Here is a 21,156-nt window from a genome sequence, read left to right on the forward strand (position 1 = left end):
GAGAGCTGCTGCAGCAGGGCATGGGGAGGGGGACCCGCTCCAGGCTGGATCCTGCCCCACTGCTGCCCTGTGTCCCCGTGGGACAGGGGACCTGCACCTACGGGTGGTTGATGGCCAGCAAGTCCTTGCGTGGCCCCTCCAGCCGCTGCTGCAGCTCCAGGGCCCACTTCAGCTGCCCGGCCACGGGTGGCATGTTCTTGTGGATGGCTGGGGCCCCCCCGGGGGGCGGGGGGGACACGAACCGGGTGTCATACAGCGCCTTGACGCTCTCCAGTTCCGCCTCGAACATTCCCAGCAGGGCCAAGTAGCAGGGGGAAGCCTCAGCCTTGATCAGGGGCCGCTCCAGCACGGAGGCAAACATGTGCACCAGCTGCAGAGAGAGAGGCAGGCCCAGGTTCCTGCGCCCTGGAGCAGTCCCAGGACGGGCGAGACCCCCAGGTGCTGTGGGAGCTGTGTGCCAGGCTGCTGAGCTGGGGCACAGGTACCTTCACGGCAGCTGGCAGGCTGTTACAGTCATCAAAGCCCTGGCAGAAGATGGCAGCCAGCTGCCTGTTTGCATCCTCAACCTTCTTCTGGAACTCTGCAAAGTCTCTGTCCCATTGCTGCCATTGAGAGCAAAATGGTTTAAAGTGGCACAGCCCCTGTGCCTCCTTCTCAGATCCTTCAGGAAGGATTTGCTGAACCCAGAGGGTCCAGAGCCCCACGACCTGCTCCAGAGCCAGCCCTGTGCTGCTGTGGGGCAGTCCCATGTGTCCCTCTGCAGCATGTTCTCACAAGAGATTTTTTTCTTTTCACTTAGCCAATATTAACACCTCCATTCCAGCATCCATTTCATTTCCACTCCAGCACCTGCTCACCTCCTCATCGGGATCCAAGGGATCATATCTGCATTCAGCAAAAGCCTTGGTGGCTTCACAGATCTCCTCAGAGATCCGCAACACCCAGGTCCCAAGGAAGTTCCCTCGCACCCCTCCCAGCGCCGTCTTCTCCAGCCTCTGGAAGTCGACGGCTGCCTGGAACAGCTCCTGGCAAGCACAAACCCCCTTGTACCTGGCTTCCCCTGTCCCAGGCTGCAGGTGCAGGAGCTGCACCACCAGCTCAGGGCTGCCTCCTGCCAGCTCAGCAGTCCTGAGGAGCAGCCCCGCAGGGCTGGCCTGGCTAGGGTGTGCCCATCCTGCCAGGGGGGCTCGGGGCTGGGGGGAACCTGTGCTGGGAACGTTGCCACTGAACTCCCAGCGTTGTCCCACTGTGCCAGCAGTCCCAGCCCGCCCCAGGCTCAGCCGAGCTCCCCCTGTGCCACCCCCTCCCCAGGATCCCCAGGGCAGGGAAGGCCTGACTGAGGCTGGCACTGTGCCCTGAACTGCTGTGCTCTCACCTTGATGGCCTTGAGCCTGTGCAAGAAGGCATCCATCCTCCCAAAGATCTGTGTGGGGGGAAACTGCCAGAGCTCTGGCTGCTCCTGGAAGGGCAGAGGGGCTGTCAGTCTGCTGCTGGTGTGCAGGGGGTCAGAGGTCCCTGCACCATCCCTGCACCCACCGGGAAGAATGTGGGCGTTACATCAGAGCAGTAAGTGCTGTAGGACTGGAAGAACTTCTCTGTGGTGGAGATGGCTTGCTTGAGTCCCTCCAGGGTCTCCTGGGGTTCTCCTTGCAGCCCCTTCAGCATGTCCTCCGGGTTCAGGAATTTATAGGTCTGGGACAGACACAGGCAGGGCCCGCTGTCAGGAGGACGTGGAGGCTCCTCCTGCCCCCTTCACCCCCACAGACTTGCTGGTGGTTGCAGGCAGCCCGTGCCTGCCCCAGACTCGCCCCAGCCCTATGGGGGGCTCTGCTGTTCCCTTGTCTAGGGTGTCTCTGCATCACCGCATCTGCCCCAGAGAGGCAACTGCAGGGGACAGGGGTGGGTCAGTGCTGCCCATGGGGCTGTACCAGGCTGATGAAGAAGTTGCAGGTCTCCTGCAGGACACGGGCTATGTGGGCAGGCGAGTGGTAGTGCACGCAGTGAGCCCGGAGCAGGCAGACAGTGCAGAGCACCTTGGGCACGAAGGGCCGCAGCTGCGGGAGCAGAGCCTCGTCAGTGCGGGGGGATGTGTCCCTCCAAAGCCTCTGGGGCTCTGCTGCTGCCCAGATGAGGCCACCAGGCTCTGCCTGGTTGTTTTGCCACACATCACTCACCTGGGAGTAGTCCATTTGCTCCACCTCCTCCAGCAGCCCCTGCAGCGGTTGCAGGTGGAGGTTGACATCACTGGCTTCCTCCAGACCTAGGACATGGGGAAAGTCCGTGTTGGGATGAGGACACCTTGTTGGAGGCAGCCAGCACCATGTCATGGGAGCTCACCACCACGGACGGCCCTGAACATGTTCTGCAGTGATGGCCAGTAGCAGCTCTCAGCCTTCTCCAGCGTCTTGGCCAGCACTGTCACTTGGGGTGAGAGCAGCTGCCAGGGAAGAGGCGTCAGGATCAGCCCGGGGGGCTCAGCCCGGGGGGCTCAGCATGAGCACATGTGGCCACCGTGGGTGAGACAGTACCTGCTCACTGATGCACTCCAAACTGGTCACCCTGGTCTGCCAGAAATCAAACTCGACCCTGGGCAGGGGGTGCAGCCCCTCCAGCAGTTGCTGCGCTGGGTCCTGGCTAAAGATCTCTTCAACCTGCTGGAACCACTCGATGACCACGGTCTCGATGGAGTGCAGCACTGTACCATCTATGGGCCCCACCAGGCTGAAAGGCAGATGGGTTATGCCCCTTGGGAGCCCTGAACTGCCCCAGGAGAACCCCAAACAGCCCTAGGGAAGCCCGTCACTCCTGCTTGTGGCCATCTCTGCCGCTGCAGATGCCTGGCATGAACCCCTCAAGCCTTGTCTGCTGCAGGGGATGGCTGTGCCCAGGGCTGTGCAGGGACCGAGCCAGTGGCCCAGCTCCCGTCCCTCCCCGAGTGATTTATGCTGTCCTGGGCCTTTGTCAGGCTTTTCTGGCACCAAGTGGTGCCAGCAGCACCCACCAGTCCAGGGCGGCGCCTGAGTCCTCCCAGCTGACCAGGTGCTCGGGCAGTGGGAGCAGTGGCTTTCCCTGGATCTTCCCAGTCATCACGAACATCTTGTTCTGCAGCTGGTGAGTGTGGCGCACGACGTCCTCCACCACGATCCTGGGCCAGCCCACCCCCTCATCCTGGCTCAGGAGCAGAGGGGACACAACCTGCGAGACAGGGCTAGGTCAGGCACTTGCTCCTGACTCCTGTACAGGGCAGTGGGCATTTCCCTCTCACTGCCCACTGAAGCACAGTCTCAGTGCAGTCACGGCTCTGTTGGCCACAGATGGGGTTTGCTGATATTTATCAGTGTGACCAAAAGGCCCTTTGCTCTGGTTTCCAGCTCATGGCCTGGGAAGTGCTGGAAGTGGCACAGCAAATGCACTTAGCAGAGTCAGGGGCTGGCACATGAGCAAAAGCCCCCAGCAGTGAGGGGGAATAGTGGGGGCTCCTGGAGCTGATGCAGCTTTTGGGTGCTCTGGACTGGCAGTGGGAATATTTACGGGAAGTTTGAGAGAAATACACTTAGATATTTCCCAGCTGCAGGGTAAAGGTAAGTGGGCATTATTATGAGTTTCTAAAATTGCAGGAAGTGATCCAATTGGGGACAGAAGAAAACCAGGTTGGTGACCTTCACCCAGCTCTTGTCCTTGTGGGGCTTGTTCAACATAGGATGGGAGCCACCGCAAGGTCAGGACGAGGACCTGGGACAAGTTTTCTTGTGTGAATTCTAGCTTATTTTGGAGCCTACCTGGAATTTTGGCTAGAGCAGCCCACAGCAGGGGTCCCAGTACAGCAGTGTGCCCAGGGAGCTCAGCTCACCCTGCTCGCCCCAAGCCTGTGCTTGCGTGGGCAACCCACCTCCAGCAGCACGGTGATGAGCTGCTCCACGGGCGAGGGGCCGATGTCTCCCACCAGCAGACCACTCCGACAGTTCTCGCCGGTGATGTTCTCCCCCTTCCTCTTCACGCAGTAAATTCCCTTGCCCTTTAGGGCAGGTGGGAAGCAGGTAGTGGGCAGGAGCTGCCCAGCAGGGTTCAGCCCCAGCACCAGCTCCAGCATTTCTGGCTGCTTGAAGAACTTGTCCAGCATGACTGAAGTCTCCTCGCTGGCCACAAACTTGCCCCACTTGTCCGGCCGGACACGCAGCAGCGCCGTGGCCAAGCTCTCCAGGAGGGCTAACCGCTCATCCTGTGGGGCTGACATGGTGCCAGCACCGGGCGTGCCCGCAGCTCCCCAGCACCTGCAAAAACCCCGCTCAGCCAGGGGCTGTGCAGACCCCACACCCTGACCTCCTGACGCTGCCCATCCCACCCCTCCACGGCCCTCAGCCTTCCCTCTGCACTTGCAGGCTTAGGGGAAGCTGCCAGTCCCATCCCTGCCTGGGCCCAGTGGCCCCAAGCCTACCCCACCCCTGCCTGGCCCATCACCACCCGGCCCTATTGCCCCTGACCTGCCCGTCCCTGCCTGGCCCTATCGCTGCCACCCCAACCTTACCTGGCTCTACGGCTTCCCTGTCGCACTCCTCAACCCTCCAACAGCCCCCAGGCACTGCCTGCACCCCACCTGACACTGCCAGCAGTTCAACCGACAGTCTGCCCCAACCGACCCTGGCACCAGCCCAACGGGCACCAGCCCAAGGGCACCAGCCCAAGGGCAGGGCTGCCCTGCCCCCTGCACCCCCCACTGCCCCATCCCTCGGCAAGGGCTGTGTGCCCACCCTGGCCAGACTCAGGCTGCAGTGCCAAAGGCTGCAGTGCCAAAGGCTGCCCCATCCGAGGCACAGGATGGGCAGGGACTGCAGCTCGGGCAGATCCCCCCATGGCACGAGTGTGTGGGACTGGACAACGCCCCTCCAGCCCTGATGGCACCAACACAGCTGGCACAGGCTTGGCACTCCCAGCTTGCCCTCAGCCCCAAGTTGAGTTTGATCCCTGGTACCAGCCGGGTACGAATCCCCCAGCCCTGGTGCAGAACATGGTACCCGAGGGTACCCCATGCCCCCACTGTCCCCAGTCCTCCACAGTGCCCTGAACGCCTCTGCCGTGGGTGACCACGGCCCTGCCCAGCCAAGCTTGGTGCCCTCAGCAGGGTGCAGGACCAAGCGTTGTCCCAGCCTGGAACAGGCACCCTGCCTTCTGCAGTGAGGTAGCCCAGGCACTGTCCTGGTGGCCAGGGGCAGCTGTGAAGGCACGAGGCTCACCAACACCCCCAGCACATCACAGCCTCAGACTGGGAGGAGAATGAGCCCAGTCCAGGGCTGGGCACAGGGCAAGGGCTGACACTGGCAGGGGACTCCTGCCCACCCCAAGCTGCACAGAGCACAGGAGGCCAAGGGAAGCGTGGTGCAAGTATTTATTTGTTGCTGATCTTCAGCACTAGTTTACAAGGCCATGGCAAATTAAAAAAAAAAAAAAAAAAAAAAAGGTTAGAATAAAAAATCCTGCCCACCCGCCCCACTCCTGTGAGGCCTCTGCACTGAACCACCCACATACAAAATAATCTACAAGGAGAAAACTATACAGGAGTATTTACACCTCTGATAAATAGACTAATACTGATCCAGGTGCCTCCAGACCGTGCGTGGGGATGGGGACAGGACAAGACACAGGCGATTGTGAGGCAGAGAGGTGGGGCCACAGCCCCCACCCAGCCAGATCCCCAGCAGCAGCCACCCCGAGGGCAGGCTCCACCACGCCACCCCGGCACGAGGGCCACGACACAAGGATGTGCTGGGGCAACGCCACCGAGTGCTGCCACATCCAAACCACAGCTCCCAGAGCCGGGTGAGGGCACATCCCTGCCCTGTGTGGCACCACTGCTCATCAACAGTCCCTGCCCTTCGTCCCTCCTGCGTCTGTGGGACCATTCCAGTGCAGGGGGTGGCTGGGAGGGTCCAAGGGGACGCCTAGGACAGACCCAGCCCGCTACAACGAGGGCCAGGAGCTGTATCTCTGCAGGGCCCCCCTGGGGCTGACACCCTGCACCCCAAAACCGCCAGCTGCTCACCAACAGCTGCCCGTCCTCCTGACACAACACCCCAAGAGCGTCTGAGCACGGGTGCCGGGGACCCAGTGCCATGTGGCTGCAGGCTTCCTGGGGGTCAGAGGCAGGGAGGGTGCCCATGGTGCTGAGGCCAGGGCTCCCAGGGCTGCTGTGTTCCAGCTTGAGCCTGTGAAGATGCTGTGTGGTGATGAGGCAGTGATGGGGGGCCAGAGTCACTGAGATGCCCGTGCCCCTTCCCTCCCCCCACAGTAAAGAAATGGCTAAGCTGAAGCTGGGCCCTGGGCCTCAAGGGCCAGTGTGCAGCGTGGCCCCCACCCCATGACACCCCATGTCCCCATGACAGGGGGACACTTGGGCTGGCCTCGCAGGGCCAGTCTGGCTGCTAGTGCCTCTTGGTGGAGGAGACCTTCTTCTTCCTGGCAGCCAGCATCTCGTAGAAGGGGTCCCGGCTGATGGCTGCCCTGGCAGGGGAACAAGGGCTGGGTCAGGCCAAAGTGCTGCAGTGGTGGGTGCCACCTGCCTGGCCTGGCCTCGGGCAGGTCCCTTTATATCCCCGGGGAAGCTTTCTTCCCCCATCCTTGCAGGATGCCCTGGGAAGCAGTGTCCCCTTTGAGGACAGCAGGCAGGTCCCTGCTGTGCCCCTGCCCAGTGCCGTGCCCCCACATGCTCCTCCAAGCACTCACTTGATGCACTTGATCCACTCCTCCTTCTCCTCAGGCGTGGGGGCAGAGATGCGATACACGGTGTGGTTCCCCTCCACCACACGCCCATCTGCCTCTGTCTTGCAGGCCTTGATCACCTGGTCCTTGTTGTCAGGGATGTAGAGCTCAAAGCAGTTCTGGGAAGGAGAGACAGCTCAGACACAGCCCCCATTTCCAAAGGGGACCCCAGACTGGGAGGGAAAAAGCAGAGGCACACACCCCTGGCACAGCCACCCTAGCATGGCAGAGAGGGACAGACACACCACGATTGCCACCCCCTTTGGACCAGCCCCTTTGATGAAGGCAGTGACCGCCCTGGGGCCCCCTGCCACTCCTGGGGACATCTCGGTGCTGCAGAACCTCTCAGCTTTTTCTGCCCAAGCCAAAGCTGCCCCCAAACCCCAGAGGGCACTGCCACAGCACTCACGGGCTTCTTTGAGTCCTCCACCTCACGGATGCTCAGGTTCTCCAGGGGGATGATGCCACGGGGCTCCTTATCCTGGTGCGGCCAAGCAGATGTTCAGCTGTGGGGTGGGACACCCCCAGTGCAGCCCCTTCCCTGCCCCAGCTCAGCTCAGGAGCCCACTCACCGTTGTGTACTCGAAGTAGTAAAGGCAGTTGTCAGTCAGGATGAACCAGCGCCGCTTCCACGTCTTCACCCTGCCTCCTGGGAGCAGAGAGGGCCAGTCGGGCACAGCCCTGCGAGCGGGGCCGGGCACACAGAGGCTCCAGCAGCGCAGGCCCGGGCGGACACACAGAGCCAAGCAGAGCCAGGCAGCGGCGGGCAGCAGCAGCAGGCAGCGCACACCGCACCGACCAGAGCAGGAAGCGCACGGATGAGGATGGAGGCGAGGGTGGGACTGCCGGGCTGGGAGCCGCTCCCACCCAAACACAGATTCAGCTCAGCTAGAGGAAACTGCGGCCAGGCAGCTCCCTGGGAGGACACAGGGACTTTCTGTCCACACTGACCACGGTCCCGCTCGTCCTGGACCCCAGGCAAGGCAGGACCCAAGGCCACGGCCGAGCTCCACAGCTGCCAGCAGAGCGGGAGAAGCTGCCCTGCTCCCCCCCAGGCCCAGCTCCCCTCTAGAGCAGCCACTGCAGCAGTGCTGAATGCAGGACGAGCACCCACCCTTGCAGGCTGGATCCGGCACGGACACCAGGAGCCACAGTGTACACTGGGGGTCCTGCTCATCTCCTTCCCCTGCCAGGAAGGCCCTATGGCCCTGCTCCCCTGTGCCAGCTGGCAGCCCACCCCTGTCCCTGCCCCAGAGCAGTTCTGAGGGCCAGCACCGACACTCCCCGACACCTTGGGGTGCAGGCACTGGAGCAGTGCTGGTGCCTCATGGGGACTGCTGTGAGCCCTTAGCACAGCACAGGGCACCGTGCAGATGGATCCAGCTCCAGCTGCTTGGCACGCCCTAACCACGCGTGCACAGGCTGGGGCCCCTCCCGAGGACACCCCAAACGTGTCCCCATCCCTTGTGTCACCGGAGGCAAGGACCCATCGGCCAGGCTGAGCTGTCTGCGGACATGGTGGTGCACAGCAGTGGCAAGGTGCCACCGCGGCCCCGTCCTCCCCCGGGGTGGCAGAGGAGGCCACAGGCCTTGGGGAACGCACGGCATTGGCAGGGCTGGCACCCCATGTCCCTGCCTGGAGGTGGAGAGGGGCTGTCCTGCAGCAGGCGAGGTCCCCGGGCATGTGGGGTTAGCAGCAACAGCAGCAGCAATGAGACTCATCACCAGCAATTAAAAACGCAAAGGAAACGAAGCCCCAGCAGTGTGAGCAGAGCAGGGAAGAGGGGTACGTACCTCCTGGAGTTTTGGGGGCAAGGAAAGGAAGAGCCAAAATCATGGAAACATATAAATGAGGGAGAAAAGAAAATTAAAAAAAAAAAAGGAAAAAAAAAAATAAAAAGAGGAACCCCAAAGCCCCCCCTTGCCCTGCGGGTCAGTGGGGCCGGGCTGCAGCAGGGAAGCTGTGAGGGGTTGGGCCAGCGGCAGGGCTGTGGGGGCTTGACTGCCCTGGCTCACTGTGGCTCTGTGGGATGGGGCTCCTTGGCTGCTGGGGACAGGGCCTGGCTCCCTCCACCCCATGGCAGACCGGCAGGGTCCTTCCCTGCCCCCCAAGACAGCTGGGGTCCGCGGCCACTTTGCTGCCCCTCCACCACCCCATTGGTGGTGCCAACCTGAACCTGGGTGCGCAGGGCCCCTCCAGTCAGGGACGGGAGAGCCTGGGGCTGTCCTGTGTGCCCCCACCCCAGGGCAGGGAGCACGCAGCCCCTGCTCTCCCCTCCCAAGGGGTTGGCCACCTATCAGGAGTTCCGACCCCAGCCAGAACCCTGGGGAAACGCCCCACTGGACCCCGATCCTGCCAACACTCATTCCCCCTCGCTAAACCCGGGCGGAGGGTTCCCCAGAGGTGCCAAGAAGAGAAGCCACAGGAGCCAGGGCGCGGAGGGCTCCGGCTGCGGAGCCGGGCGGTGCAGCAGGGATGCCATGCATGCTGCCTGCATGTGGAGCCGGGATGCGGAGGTGATAATGCTGTGGGAAGGTGAGGCAGGGGCTTGTCTGTGGTATGGAGGGAGGACGCACGCAGCCTGGGGCAGCTCGCCGCTTGCTCCCGGGGGCCTGCTCCACATCCTGCTGTGACTCGGTGACCTGAAGGGCCTCGAGGTCTCTGTGCTCTGACACCAGACCCTGGTACCAGCTCTGCACCCCAGGGGCTTGCCCAACCTAGAGGCAGAATCCCCCAGGACACCCACCCAGCCGCTCTGCAGGGCCTCGTCAGCTCTGAGTCTGCTCCTGCTGCCCAGCAAAGGGAAAATGGAGGGCTGCATGTACAGATGCCTTTCCCGTGAAGGCTATGCCTGTCTCTGTAGCCTCCTCACGCTCTGAAGAGCCAGGCCAGCAGGAGAAGTGTGGGAAGCCCAGGGGCATTGCACCCTGGTGACAGCCTGCCCTCCCTTGCTGCTGGCACTCACCGAGCTTCAGGAGCCAGCCCTCCCGGTCGGGGTTGAAGAAGGTGTGGGTGAGGTCATTGCCGTCATCCTCAGGGATTTTGAAGGGCTCATTCTTGATGCTCTCGTACAGATTCTGGTACAAAGACATGGAATCAGCTCTGCTTTGCCCTGCAGCCCTGTGGTGGGCCCTGCTCTGGGCCAGCTTTGCAGCCTGGCCCTGGCCCTCACCTGGAGCAGCTCCTCAGGCAGGTCCCCCCCGTCATTGATGCCGCGGTTCATGGCGATGAATCGCTCTGCCGTGGGCTTGTCCTTCACGTTGGGATTGTGCAGGCTCGTGTTCAGCATGATGATGGCAAAGGACAGCACGTAGCAGGTGTCTGCAGGGGCAGAGGGGAAAGTCAGCTGTGGGGCATGATGATATCAGGGGCACCCTGGGACAGGCGCTCACCTGTGGACTGGAAGACACCAGGGTTGCACTGGCAGTACCGCTGGGCAAAGGCCTCCATCATCCGGTCAATCTTCTGTGCCTCCCCTGGCAGCCGGAAGCTCCACAGGAACTGCCTGTGGAAAGAGAGCTGTGCTGCTGATTTGGGGGCTCCACGGTCCCCACCACCCTCAATGGGCCACGCTCAGCTGCCAGCCCCTCACTCACCGCAAGGCCTGCACAAGGTTGAGGTCAGTGAATTCGTGCAGCTCCACAAAGGCATGCAGGACTTGGATGTTGAACTCATCCCTGTGGGAACAAAGCCAGAGCACGAGGGATGCATGATCAGCAATCCTGTGACTGCTGAGTGGCTCCACTGTCCCTGCCCTTCTCCAGGTTCTACTCATTCATAGGGGAAAGCTGCAGCTACCCCCTGCTTGATCCCTGGTCTGGTCTGCACAAATCAGCCACTTGCAAGTGCCAGCCATGAACTGAATACCCCCAGCACCCCGGGTACCCTCAGTGAGCTGCCCTGTGAGCTCAGATCTGCAGCGTCCCATCTCTCAGGTGGCAGGAGCCCAGAACTCCCCCAGGAAACCCGAGCCCAGTGCACCTCTCGCCCAGGTAGTCGCCGATGGCTGTCTTGTTGAGGCCCTCTCCCTTGTACAGGAACTGAGCAATGTCCTCGCACGTGTTCTTCAGCAGGTCGTTCTCAATCAGGAACTGGATGCCCTGGAGGGGTGCAAGAGAGGTGCTTGGGGGTCTGTGGCTGCCCCCCCAGCCTGCCCCCTGACCCCCAGCCCCTGCCGTGGGTGCTGCCTCTGCCCCGGTCCCAGCGACCTGGACTGGGAGGTGGTAGAGCCGTGCACACCCCCAGAGGCGGGTAACCAGCCCTGCTCCCCATCCCACAGTACCTTCTTGGGATCCATGTTGAACTTCTTCCTGCCCATGGCCACCTGCTTGTTCCTCTGCATGTTTTTCCTGCAAGGCATGAAGCAGCTCTGAGCACCCGGCAGGGCCCCACTGCCTCTGTGCAGCCCCTGGGGCAGTGCACTGTTGGGAGGGACCCGTGCTGGACCCACAGAGGACAAAGCCAACACACTGCTCCGTGTCTGCCCCACGCCGTGGCCTGGGAACAGAGCGGAGCTGCCAGCCCGTGTCCCTGGGGTCACCCTGGGCAGAGGGGTGCAGGCACAGCACCTGTCAGGTCACCCAGACACGGGCAGGCTTGGGCAAGCTGGCTGTGGCAGGTCTCTGGGGAGAAGGGAACAGTCTTCATGCCCCAGCGGGTAACTGGGAATGATGCTGGGAGTCGGCTCCCACCGGCTGCTGGGACCCCCTAATCCCAGCTGGCACTGACTGCACCAGCTCAGAATAACAAAGCTCGCCAGTGGCTGTGGCCAGACAGAGGGGCTGGGGCTTGGAAAAATAGACCCGGGAGCAGCAGATCATCCTGGAATCCTGCTCCCAGGAGCTCAGGGCGCCTGGGAAAGCTGTTCACAGCAGGGCTCAGCTGCCCTCGGCTCCTGCACAGCGTAGGCGAGCCCGAGGGGGCTCTGTGGTGCTGGGACTCACCTCTCCTCCGTGGAGCCCAGGTTCTCGATCTCATTCGTCACTTCTGCTATCTCATCCTTCAGGCGCTGTGGGGAGAGGGGGCACTGAGACAAGGAGGTGCCTCCCCCAGCCCTGGAGACTCCCCACTCCCCAAGAGGCCCCACAGCCCCTCCTTCCTTCCCTCCCTTCTTCCCCCCCACCCCCAAAGGCTGCCCAGGGGCTGAACCAGCTCAGAGGGCACTGGCAGTGGGGCTGGCTGCCCCCCACTGCTAATCCCTGCAGCATTGCTGCGCTCCCAGCATGCAGGAAGGAAGGGATTCGGAGGTTAACAAAATTACCCCTAATCCCTTCAGATCATGCCCAGCATATGGCAGTAATTAGCCTCTGCTGCCTTAATCAGGGACACGACTGACAGTGTCCCAGATGAGCCCCGACCTCACAGGCACTTGCCAGGGCAGTGGCCTGGCCCAGAGACATGGTCCCTGCTCGTGCCAGGCAGGGGCTGGCACAGACTGGCACAACTGCACAGCCTAGAGCTCTGCAGGGTACAGGAAAAGGCATGGCTGCTTTGGCAGGGCAGGGATGGCTGGCTGCCACCTGGGACAACATCCCAGCTGGGACCCTGTCCCCAGAGCCCCTCGGAGGAAGAGCTGTGGGGCAGCAGCACGAGGGACCCTGGATGGGGCTCCAGGGACCCTGCCAGTGGTAGAGGCAGGGACATTGTCCCCTGCCAGGCAGACTGCTGTCTCTGGGCATCGCACCTGTATGTCAGCCAGCAGCTCCTGCTTTCGGCGGCGGATGTTCTCCAGCTCCTGGCACTCCTCTGGGGTCAGGTCACTGGGCACTGAGCAGAGACACGATCAGGTCAGCATGTGTGGTCCTGGCAATCAGGCTCCTGGCACAGCCCCTGCTCCCAGCCAGCACCTGTGGGCCTGGGTGGAGGCAGGACGTGGAGGTGCTGGGTGGCAGGAGGAGCTGGGCTGGCGAGCAGTGTCCCCAGCCCCACACAGAGGCCAAGTGGCACCAGTGGCATGAAAGGAATTTGAGGGCAAGGGCATCTGCTCCTTCAGACTGTGGCAGCTGCAGACTGAGAACCCACACGGGCCCCTGCATCACCTCCAGCACTGCATCTGCCAGCCCTGCTGCCCCTCCAAGTCCCATTTCACCCTGCTCTGCCCCAGCCAGGCGGGTGTGGGTGCCCATTCCGCTCCCCATGGCCAGGCAGCTTTGCTGTGCCCCGCAGCACAGGCTCCACACCGACCTGCAGCCCCGCAGATTGTTCTGGTGCACCAGGTCAGCCCCAAACATAAACCAGCTCCTGGCCACCCTTGCAGCTCCCTCTACAGTGCATTCATTATTCTGGGGCAGAGCCTAGAGGTGCTGCACCCTCCAGACAGACCTCACCTGCACACCAGGACATCCACACCCTTCTGTCACCCTGGGGAGCCAGACACCCCCCCTCCAACACCATCGCCCAGGGCCACCACATGGTCCCCTTGCTCCAGGAACATTCCTAGTGCTCCTTGGCATGTGACCTCCTTGCTTCATGGTGACAAGGTGAACATTCTTGTTCCCTCCAGTCCCCAAGGTCACTGGCTCCTTCAAGAGTGCTCCCAGCCCTCCTACAATGCTCATGTCTCCCACCTCTGCCAGTGGGTCCTGTGCGTTGCACCAAAGTCACCTGCAAGGACACCAAAACACCTTCCCTCCAGAGCGTTGTCCCCAAGGGAGGTGGCAGCAGGATCTGCCTGCTCAGCTCTTGTGTCACCTCCACCTGCCACCCTGGGGTGCTGGGAACAGGCATCTGTAGGGCTGTCACCACCCTCCCCTGCCCCAAGCATTACCCCCTCACTCGCTGAGGTCCCGTGTGCCACCACATACACAGCCACCACTGCCACCAGCCCAGACTCACCAGAGTGTCCCCAGCGCAGCCACTGCCCCATGCCAGTGCCCAAAGACACCATGTGCCTTTGGACCAGCACTGTCCTCAGCTGCGCATCGATTCTCCCCGCACCGCCGCTGCCTCGGTGGGAGCTCCCTGGGCAACGGCCACCCTGCACCCCGAATCTCTGAGCTCAGCACTTCCCTGGCTCTGCTCTGGGTCTGATGAGCTTCCTCCTTCACAACCCCTTGTTGCCAAGGCTGAGGCGCCTTGGCTTGCGACACCGTCCTTCAGACACGCCAACACTTCCCAATACTTTCAGTCTCCCATGTTGGGAAGCCTGAGCCGGACAGGTCAGCTCGCGGCACCAGGTTAAAAGTTACTTACAGTACCAGAGCTGTGTTGATGCATCCCAGCACCTTCTGCACGTCCCAGCGCCATCCTCACCATTCCCACCGGCACCAGCCCCCACTGCCAGGCCCCAGGGCGCCCAGCAAGCCCAGGCTCGCAGCGGGAGGGATGAGCTGCCTCATGCCCGCTCATCAGACACAGAAATGCCCGAATCCCTGGGCTGCTGCCTGTGCCACAGGACCCTCCTGCCTAGCTGCAGGACCCTCTTGTCCAGCTGCCAGACCCCCCGCCCGGCTGTAGGGAAAGCCAAGTTCATGCCAGGCCTCAGGCGAGCCCTCAGCTTTGCCTCTTCCTGCCCACCTGGGAGAGGACAGGGGCTCCAGCGGGGGTCCCGGTGGCCCCGGGGTAGGCGTGGTGCAGGATGAGGCGCTGCAGGGCAGCAGGGACGGCAGGGCTGCTCCGGAGCCCCGGAAGGTCCCTCCCGGGTGGAGGCTGAGCACTCGTGACAAGCAGCCCAGCCATGTCAGCAGCAGCCAGAGGAAGAGAAACCCCAGACGCAGAAGCTTTTCTGGGGAAGGAAGGCGGCATTAACCCTTCCCTGGCTCTGCACAGCAACCGCCCTGGAGAGCCCCAGCGAGCCTGGCCGCAGGCAGAGCAGCGCGGGGGGACGGGAGGCTGGGACAGACACGTCCCCTGGCTTCAGCCCGGCACAGAAGTCGCACAGGGACTGGCCACACTGCAGGATCGCAGCACGGCTGGGCCTCCCCACCAGCACGGGAAGGCGCGGGCTCCCGCGGCAGGATCCTGCCCCGGGGCAGCAGGACCCGTCCATGGGGCTCGGGGCTCAGCGGGGCCTGCTCGGCCCAGAGCAGCAATCGCAGCACATGGCCCAGAGCACACGGCCCAGCTCGCCCAGAGCACAGCCCCGCGGCACAGGGCCCTGCTGGCCTCGCCCCCTGCCCCAGCGGGGCAGCCACGAACCACCGGCCGCCCTCGCCCTCGCCCCGCGCCCCGGCCCGGCTCACCGTGGCCCTCTGCCCTGAGCACCATCGTGCCAGGGCCCTCGCCGGCCGTGCCCGAGCTGCCGCGGCTCGGAGCGGACACCTGCAGCCTCGGCGCTTCCGCGGTGACTCAGGGCCCCCGTACCAATGAGCTCCGGGCCTCTCGGGCGTCATCCCGGCCTCGCCAGGAGCCAGCACCGGCACCACCCTGTTCCTGCCGCCGCGAGCCAGAGCCGTCAGCACCTTAACTCCTGTGCTCCCGGCTGGGTGGGAAACGGGCGCCTGCTCCCCTCCTTGGCTCAGGGCCGGGGGACGCCCTGTGCTGGGGTCCCAGCCAGGCAGGGCCTGGGCTGGCCCGGCCCTTCCTTCCTCGGAGCCTGCCAGGACACCCGGCCCGGCACATCTTGAGCTCACGGCGCAGCGCCGGGGTCCCCTCCCTTCCCCTCCACCAGCTGGGCCCCCACAGGCCAGCAGACCCCCAGCCCTGCAGCTCCCCCGTCTCCGCCAGGCCCCTCCAGTGCAGGTCCAGGTCCAGTGCTGCCCGTGGGGACCGCTGGTGCCCGCTCACCTCCGCAGGCTCCATGGCATCTCCCACAGCTGGCTGGGACAAGAACTGGAACCAGGAGAAGGACTAGAAGCCGTGCCAGTCCCCACAGGATGTTGTTCCCCACTGTCTTGCCCCCTTGCTATGGGGGGTCTGTAGGGACCCCACTGCTCCGTGCAGGACCCCTGTGTGGTGAGTCCAGGTGCTGTGGGGCTGTGCCTGCAGTGGGACGTCCCTGTCCCCCTGTCCCTGGAGAGGCTGCATCAGTTTTGGCTGCCTTGACTCAGCTAAATCCTGCTCAGCAGCACGAGATGGAGACACAGCACCCAGAATGCCAGCTATGGAGTAAGGGGAGGGTGGGCTTCAGAAGCCTCGGGGTGTCCTCTGGCCCCCTGAGCTACAGCAGCAGCCAGCCCCGCTGCCGGCCCACGCTGTACCACACCAGAGGGGCAACAGCAACAGCCCTGGGGTCAGGCAGGCCATGGGGATGAGTCCAGGGTCTCTGCGTGCTGCTGCAGGTGCCGCTACTACCCACGGTGCCCCTTGGTGGGGTCCCGTGGGGCCCCCAGAAACATCCTGCTTGTCTCCTCATACCACATCCTGTTTTCACCATGTGCACACCCTGGGTTGCGTCAGCCCCATCCTTCCCCACCGACAGCTGAGGTGCATCAGGAGGAGGGTCTGGGGACAGGCAGCTCCAGGACAGGCCCTCCTAGGCTGCCGGACCCTGTGCTCAGGACACTCTCCTGCTTTTGTGCAGCCCTGCCCAACACCCCATTAACCCCGCTTCCCTGGCCCACAGCCCATCAAGGAACCCACTCCACAGCCACTACCTCGCTCCCAGTGGCTCAAGGCTCCAACATTCCCATGCACAGACCCCCAGCCTCCAGCACGGTGAGCACCAGCTCAGCCACGTCTACAGAGACTGTGCATGCGCAAGGAATGCAGCCAGGCAGGCACCTCACCTGCTCCCAGCACTGCTTATGGTGCCAGGCCTTGAGAGAAGCAGAGCCCAGCTTGGCCACAGGGCTGGCCGAGGGGGTCCCGCAACCCCCTGCCCCACCGCGCAGCTCCCCAGTCCCACAGCTGGGCAGGAGCCAGCAGACAGCAGCAGGTCACACGGGTGGCTGACCTTCAGCACACCCACAGCATGGCAGGAGCTGGGCTTTCCCACACAGAATTCCCTTTGGAGAGTGCCACCCTGCCCTCTGTAGCCACAGGCACTTGTGATGAGGGCGACCGAGCGCTCACACATCCTCTGGGGCAGGGCAGGGTAGAGGGGCTGGGGCAGGACCTGCCTTGGCCATGCTGCGCTGCCCGTGACCTCCCAGCCGCCACCGCTGGCTCCCCAACACCCCCGTCCCAGCACGGCACCAGCTCCAGTGCAGGGCAATGCCAGGCGAGGGGCCCGGTGCCCATCCATCCTGCAGGGGCTCGGTGCTTGCAGAGGCCCGAGCTTGGGAAGGCCGGCAGAGGAAGGAGGCAGTGAGACGGCGAGGACACTCTGTGCTGCTCTCAGCAGGAGCCATATGGAGCTAGAGCCATATGGAGCCGGAGCCATGGGCACCGCCGTGTCTGCTGGGGGATGGGAACCCCACGGCACAGAGGGGAGGGGGGCACGCAGTGCCTACCTGCCTTGGCAGCCACCGAGGGACAGAGGAACGCCTGGAAACTGGAGGCGCAGAGCTCGCTGACTGTCCCCATGCTGCGGGGTTCCCACGCAGGATGCCACCAGCTCCGGAAGGGCAAGGCAGGGACGGGCAGAGGTCAGGCAGGAGCACGCGGAGGCCAGCCAGGTGCGCGTGGCCGAGCAGCGGGCTCCCCAGTACTAGGCAGGTAGCCAGTACCTAGGGCAGCTCCCCAGTGCGTGGGGCAGGGTGCAAGCAGGGGAGCCGGAGCAGTCCCGGCTCTGCCTGGAGCTGGCTCTGGTAGGGGAGCTCCAGCCGCAGGAGCCCACGCGCCAGCCCCAGCCAATCCCCGCCGCACCGGCACACCAGTCCGTGCCACCGCCGGAGCCACAGCGGGCGGCTCAAAGCCGCTTGGAGGACGGGGAGTTTCGGAACTTCCCGGCAGCCCCCCTGCCCAGGCTGCCTGCCCCCCGGCAGCCCCCTTGCCCCCGCGGGGGGCCGGCAGCGGGGTATTTTTAGAGTGGTTTTATCCCTCCGTATTAGAGCATTAAGCATCAGGAGCCGGCGGTCGCATAGCAACGAGCGCCGCATGAAGGAAGGTGCACCCAGAGAAGCGCGGCGGTGCGAGCGTGGGGGTGCCACCGCGGCCCCCGCTCCCGGGGCGCAGGCCCCGAGCCCCGGCCCTGAGCCAGCCCCACAGGCTCAGCCAACCCTGTGTGCCAGCACGAGCAGACAGCGAGCCCTGCTCATGCCCCAGAGGTACTGCCCACTCTGCTGCGGCCCTGCTGTATGGGGGGCTCCTGCAGCAGGAACCGGGGGTCGTGCCCTGGGATCCCAGGCTGGGGGACAGCTCTGGAGCTGGGGAAATGCGCAACCCTCCCAACCCACAGGCACTGAGCAAACCCCAAACCGGACTGACAGCTCCTTTCCTCAAAGCAGGAGCGATCTTGAGCACAGGGCATGGCCGTGAGTAACAAACCCCAGGGCCTGTCAGGGCAGGAGCAGCCCGACAGCTCCGCTCACCCGCCCCTGCATCCACTGGGATCGCTGAGCCAGGAGTAACCTGAGCGGGGCAGACAGGGCAGGCAGTGGGGAAGGGCACCCTGGCAGGCAGGAGCAGTCCCTGATCCCGGGAGCAGTGTGACTGCAGAGAGGAGGAGAGAGTGGAGAAGGGCAGCTGACGGCTGCGAGGGCAGCCAGGCACTCACTGCTGATGTGACTGACCTTCTGCTTTCAACACCACTTCCCCTTTCCCAGGGGCCAGAGCAGCGGTTGCCACATCACCAGGAGGCAAAAGGGCAAGCGAAGGGAGCCAGAGGCACAGGGGAGGCTGAGCTGGGCACGTGCTGCACAGGCGCCTGCCTGGGCCTGGACTGGCACTGGAGAAACCCCAGTGTGACACAGGCACGTGGGTGCAGTGACTGGGATGAGGCAGGGCCAGGTGGCATCTCCCACACAGAGTGACCTGGATGCCTGGCTGGGTCCTTGCACCCTGTCCAGGCCAGGTGGGGTGTTTACAAACCATAGCTACAGCCCTGACATGACTGCAAGTGTCAGCAGCAGGGCTCATTGTTCTCTGCTCCAAACACCTCAGGAGAAAACTGGACAACTGCCTCTACCCAAGTCCCTGGCTCTGCTCTCCAAGCCTGGTGCTATTCCAGCACTATCTCTCTACTTCTGACCTAGGAGTCCATCCCTGAGCTCTGTGGAAGAGTTGCTCCCCAAGCTGGGCCCAGAACTTGCCCAGGCTGTTCAAAGGAAGGGCTGGGGCAGCAGCAGCAGCTCCCCCAGCAGTGTTCCCTGGTGCCCAGGGACATGCCATGGTCCCAGGATGGGACAGTCAAGCCTGTAACAAAGGGCTGCCAGCACCCACTGGCAAAACAGGACTTTACAGGCTGATGGCGAGGAGGGCAGTGACTACCTGGGTGAGGAGCCCCTCAGCCAGCCTGCTGCAGACCTGGCAGCCACCCTCCTTTGGGGATCCCCCACACCTAGCACAGCCCACCCTACCATCACACACCCATCCTGCCCCAGACAACAAGGCCCCCCAGGCACAAGCTGCTTTGCTGGAGGCTGCATCAACCCTGCTTAGAGAAATCCCTTAATCCCCAGGCCAGAGTGAGCGGTAATCCCTTGGGTGCAGCGGGATTACCAGCACTGCCCAATCCCCCTCTCCCTGGGGCCAGCCTGAGCCGTGATGGGGCCCAGCTCAGGACACGGTGCCAGGACAGGACTGTGCTCCCCACATCCTCACCGGTGCTGCAGCTCGGCAAGGCAGGAGAAGCCAGGATGGTTCTCTGCCAGGATACCTCTTCCCCACGGTCCAGAGGCGTTTGAGCCACACCACTGCTCTCGGTCAGTTCTGCTCTGGGATGGGTTTGGTTTTTCTGCTGTGCCCATGGGAAGGGGGTGGGAGTGCAGCCCCACGCCCTGGCAGGAGCAGGGGGAGCACACATCTGTGCCGCCAGCTGCTCGCCCTGGGATTTGCTCTCTGCTGAGGCAGACGGCTGAAGAGAGGCCGTGAGCCGTGGGGCAGACACTGGCGTCAGCACAATCCCACCAGAAAGAGACTCCCCGTCGGCTCCCACCACGCTACAGCCCCGGCAGAATGAACTTGGCTAAACCAACTCAGCTTAAGGGCTTCAGGGCAGCTGTGGGTTGTGCTGCCCCCAGCACAGGAACAGTGGCGGGGGCTGGAGGCCGCTGTGCACTCCCTGCGTCCCCCGCCGCAGGGTGAGCGGGACATTTCTAATGCTGAGACATGGCCCGGGATGTCTTCCAGGTGATTCCAGGAAGCACCGAGAGGCTGCTGGCAGAATCGATCCCCACAGCGCTCTCCTGCTAATGGGCTGTAACTGACAACACCCGAGCCAGGCCGCAGCCGCCGGCACCTTCCTTATCTTACACAGTGAAGTCCTCGCAGCCCAGCACTGTCACTTCTGGGGTGGAACAGCAGCTCCTAATCGGCCGCACAGCTGGGCAGGAAACCGGCCCGCGAACCAGCACTGCCGGCAGTGGCACTTCGCCGGCACCGGCTGCTCCAGGCAGAATGGTCACCAACACGGCTCCAGCACTGGGGCCATGGCCCCAGATCTCAGCCAGACTCCAGTCTCCCTGCTCAAGGCCCTGCTCAAGGAAAACCACCTGCCGACACACGGGAACCTGCCTGGGAGAGACCAGGCACAGGCAGCGTCTCCCTGCCCAGCCCCGGTCCTCAGCACCGGGAGGGAAGGAACGCTCTGCGGGCACGGAGGGCAGAAGGAAGCGGGAGGAGAATGCACGGGCATGAGAGGGGAGACCTTGCAACCCCTGAGGCACCGCGGCCCGGCCTGGGAGCGGGTGCAGGGCACACGCCAGGAGCTCCCGAACCGGGGGGTTGTGACATTCAGCGGGCGCCATCGAGGCCAAGCTGCCCCGAGCTCTGCGGGGCCGGGACTCGGCAGTGCCGTGGGAGCACCGGAGCAAAGTGCGAGCGGCCGACGGAAGGCGTGCGGGCAGCGGGCCACGGAGCTCCGGCGCGGGCCCGGGGAGGGCGGCCCCGCGCCCCGCCCGCCCGGCGGGCACCAGGTGCCAGCTCCGCCCGGCGCTTCCTCCGCCGCCGCCCGCACGATGCCGCCAAGGCCGCTCTGTCACTTGCGGGCGCAGGTCCCGCCGCCGCCGCCAAATCCCCGCCCGTCCCGGAGCCACCGCCCCCGGTCCTGCACCTGGGAGCGGCCCGGCCCAAACGCGCCCCGCCCGGGAGAGTCGCCGCCGCCCAGCGGGGACTGCGGACTACCCCGGCGCCTCGTCCCGGGCCAGGTGGGTGTCCCAGAGCCCCCCGCCCGCCCCCGGCCCGCACTGACCGCAGCCGCCGCCCTCCTCCTCCTCCATCCCGCCGCCGCCGCTCCGGCCCCGCCCGCGTGACGAGCGCGCCGCAGCCGCCACGGCCGGCACACGTGACCCGGGCGGGGCGGAGCCTCGCCGGCCCCGCCCCCTGCCGGCCGTCCCGGTGATTCTGTCCCGTCCCGGTGATCCTCTGTCCCGTCCCGGTGATCCCCCCCGTCCCATCCCGGTGATCCCCCCCGTCCCGTCCCG

General features: G+C 64.1%; 2 protein-coding genes across 8 annotated transcripts in view; both read right to left on the minus strand.

Annotated features, from left to right (window-relative positions):
* The window catches only part of DNAH17 (dynein axonemal heavy chain 17), a 33,294-nt gene extending 28,018 nt beyond the window's left edge, over positions 1-5,276 (minus strand). For 2 of the 3 annotated variants that reach the window (XM_053960234.1, XM_053960232.1), the window contains exons 1-12: positions 4,526-5,276; positions 3,890-4,271; positions 3,002-3,195; positions 2,529-2,721; positions 2,338-2,437; positions 2,175-2,260; positions 1,929-2,054; positions 1,537-1,692; positions 1,376-1,459; positions 858-1,025; positions 486-602; positions 102-370 (exon numbers count right to left, since the gene is read on the minus strand). In XM_053960234.1, the coding sequence (XP_053816209.1) occupies positions 102-370; positions 486-602; positions 858-1,025; positions 1,376-1,459; positions 1,537-1,692; positions 1,929-2,054; positions 2,175-2,260; positions 2,338-2,437; positions 2,529-2,721; positions 3,002-3,195; positions 3,890-4,234 (1,838 nt within the window). In that variant the 5' untranslated portion in view covers positions 4,235-4,271; positions 4,526-5,276. The remainder of the gene's footprint in view (positions 1-101; positions 371-485; positions 603-857; positions 1,026-1,375; positions 1,460-1,536; positions 1,693-1,928; positions 2,055-2,174; positions 2,261-2,337; positions 2,438-2,528; positions 2,722-3,001; positions 3,196-3,889; positions 4,272-4,525) is intronic. The other variant, XM_053960233.1, reaches the window with a different exon arrangement.
* An 89-nt stretch (positions 5,277-5,365) lies between these two features.
* CYTH1 (cytohesin 1) lies at positions 5,366-20,971 on the minus strand. Of its 5 annotated transcripts, none has more exons than XM_053960237.1 (13): positions 20,925-20,971; positions 12,438-12,520; positions 11,698-11,762; positions 11,037-11,103; positions 10,736-10,854; positions 10,351-10,431; positions 10,147-10,259; positions 9,927-10,075; positions 9,719-9,831; positions 7,326-7,404; positions 7,163-7,234; positions 6,718-6,872; positions 5,366-6,495 (listed from the first exon to the last, which is right to left on the minus strand). In XM_053960237.1, the coding sequence occupies exons 1-13, from the start codon at positions 20,950-20,952 to the stop codon at positions 6,417-6,419; spliced, it is 1,203 nt and encodes a 400-aa protein (XP_053816212.1). In that variant the 5' UTR covers positions 20,953-20,971; the 3' UTR covers positions 5,366-6,416. The 5 variants fall into 5 exon arrangements, with proteins under 5 accessions (XP_053816212.1, XP_053816211.1, XP_053816215.1 ...); XM_053960236.1 differs by lacking the exon at positions 20,925-20,971 and adding an exon at positions 17,086-19,320 and having other exon boundaries at positions 7,326-7,402; positions 9,720-9,831; XM_053960240.1 differs by lacking the exon at positions 20,925-20,971 and adding an exon at positions 15,479-15,572.
* Between the last annotated feature and the right edge of the window lie 185 nt (positions 20,972-21,156).

Source organism: Vidua chalybeata, chromosome 19 (assembly GCF_026979565.1).
Source record: "Vidua chalybeata isolate OUT-0048 chromosome 19, bVidCha1 merged haplotype, whole genome shotgun sequence".
Taxonomy (NCBI): Eukaryota; Metazoa; Chordata; class Aves; order Passeriformes; family Viduidae; genus Vidua; species Vidua chalybeata.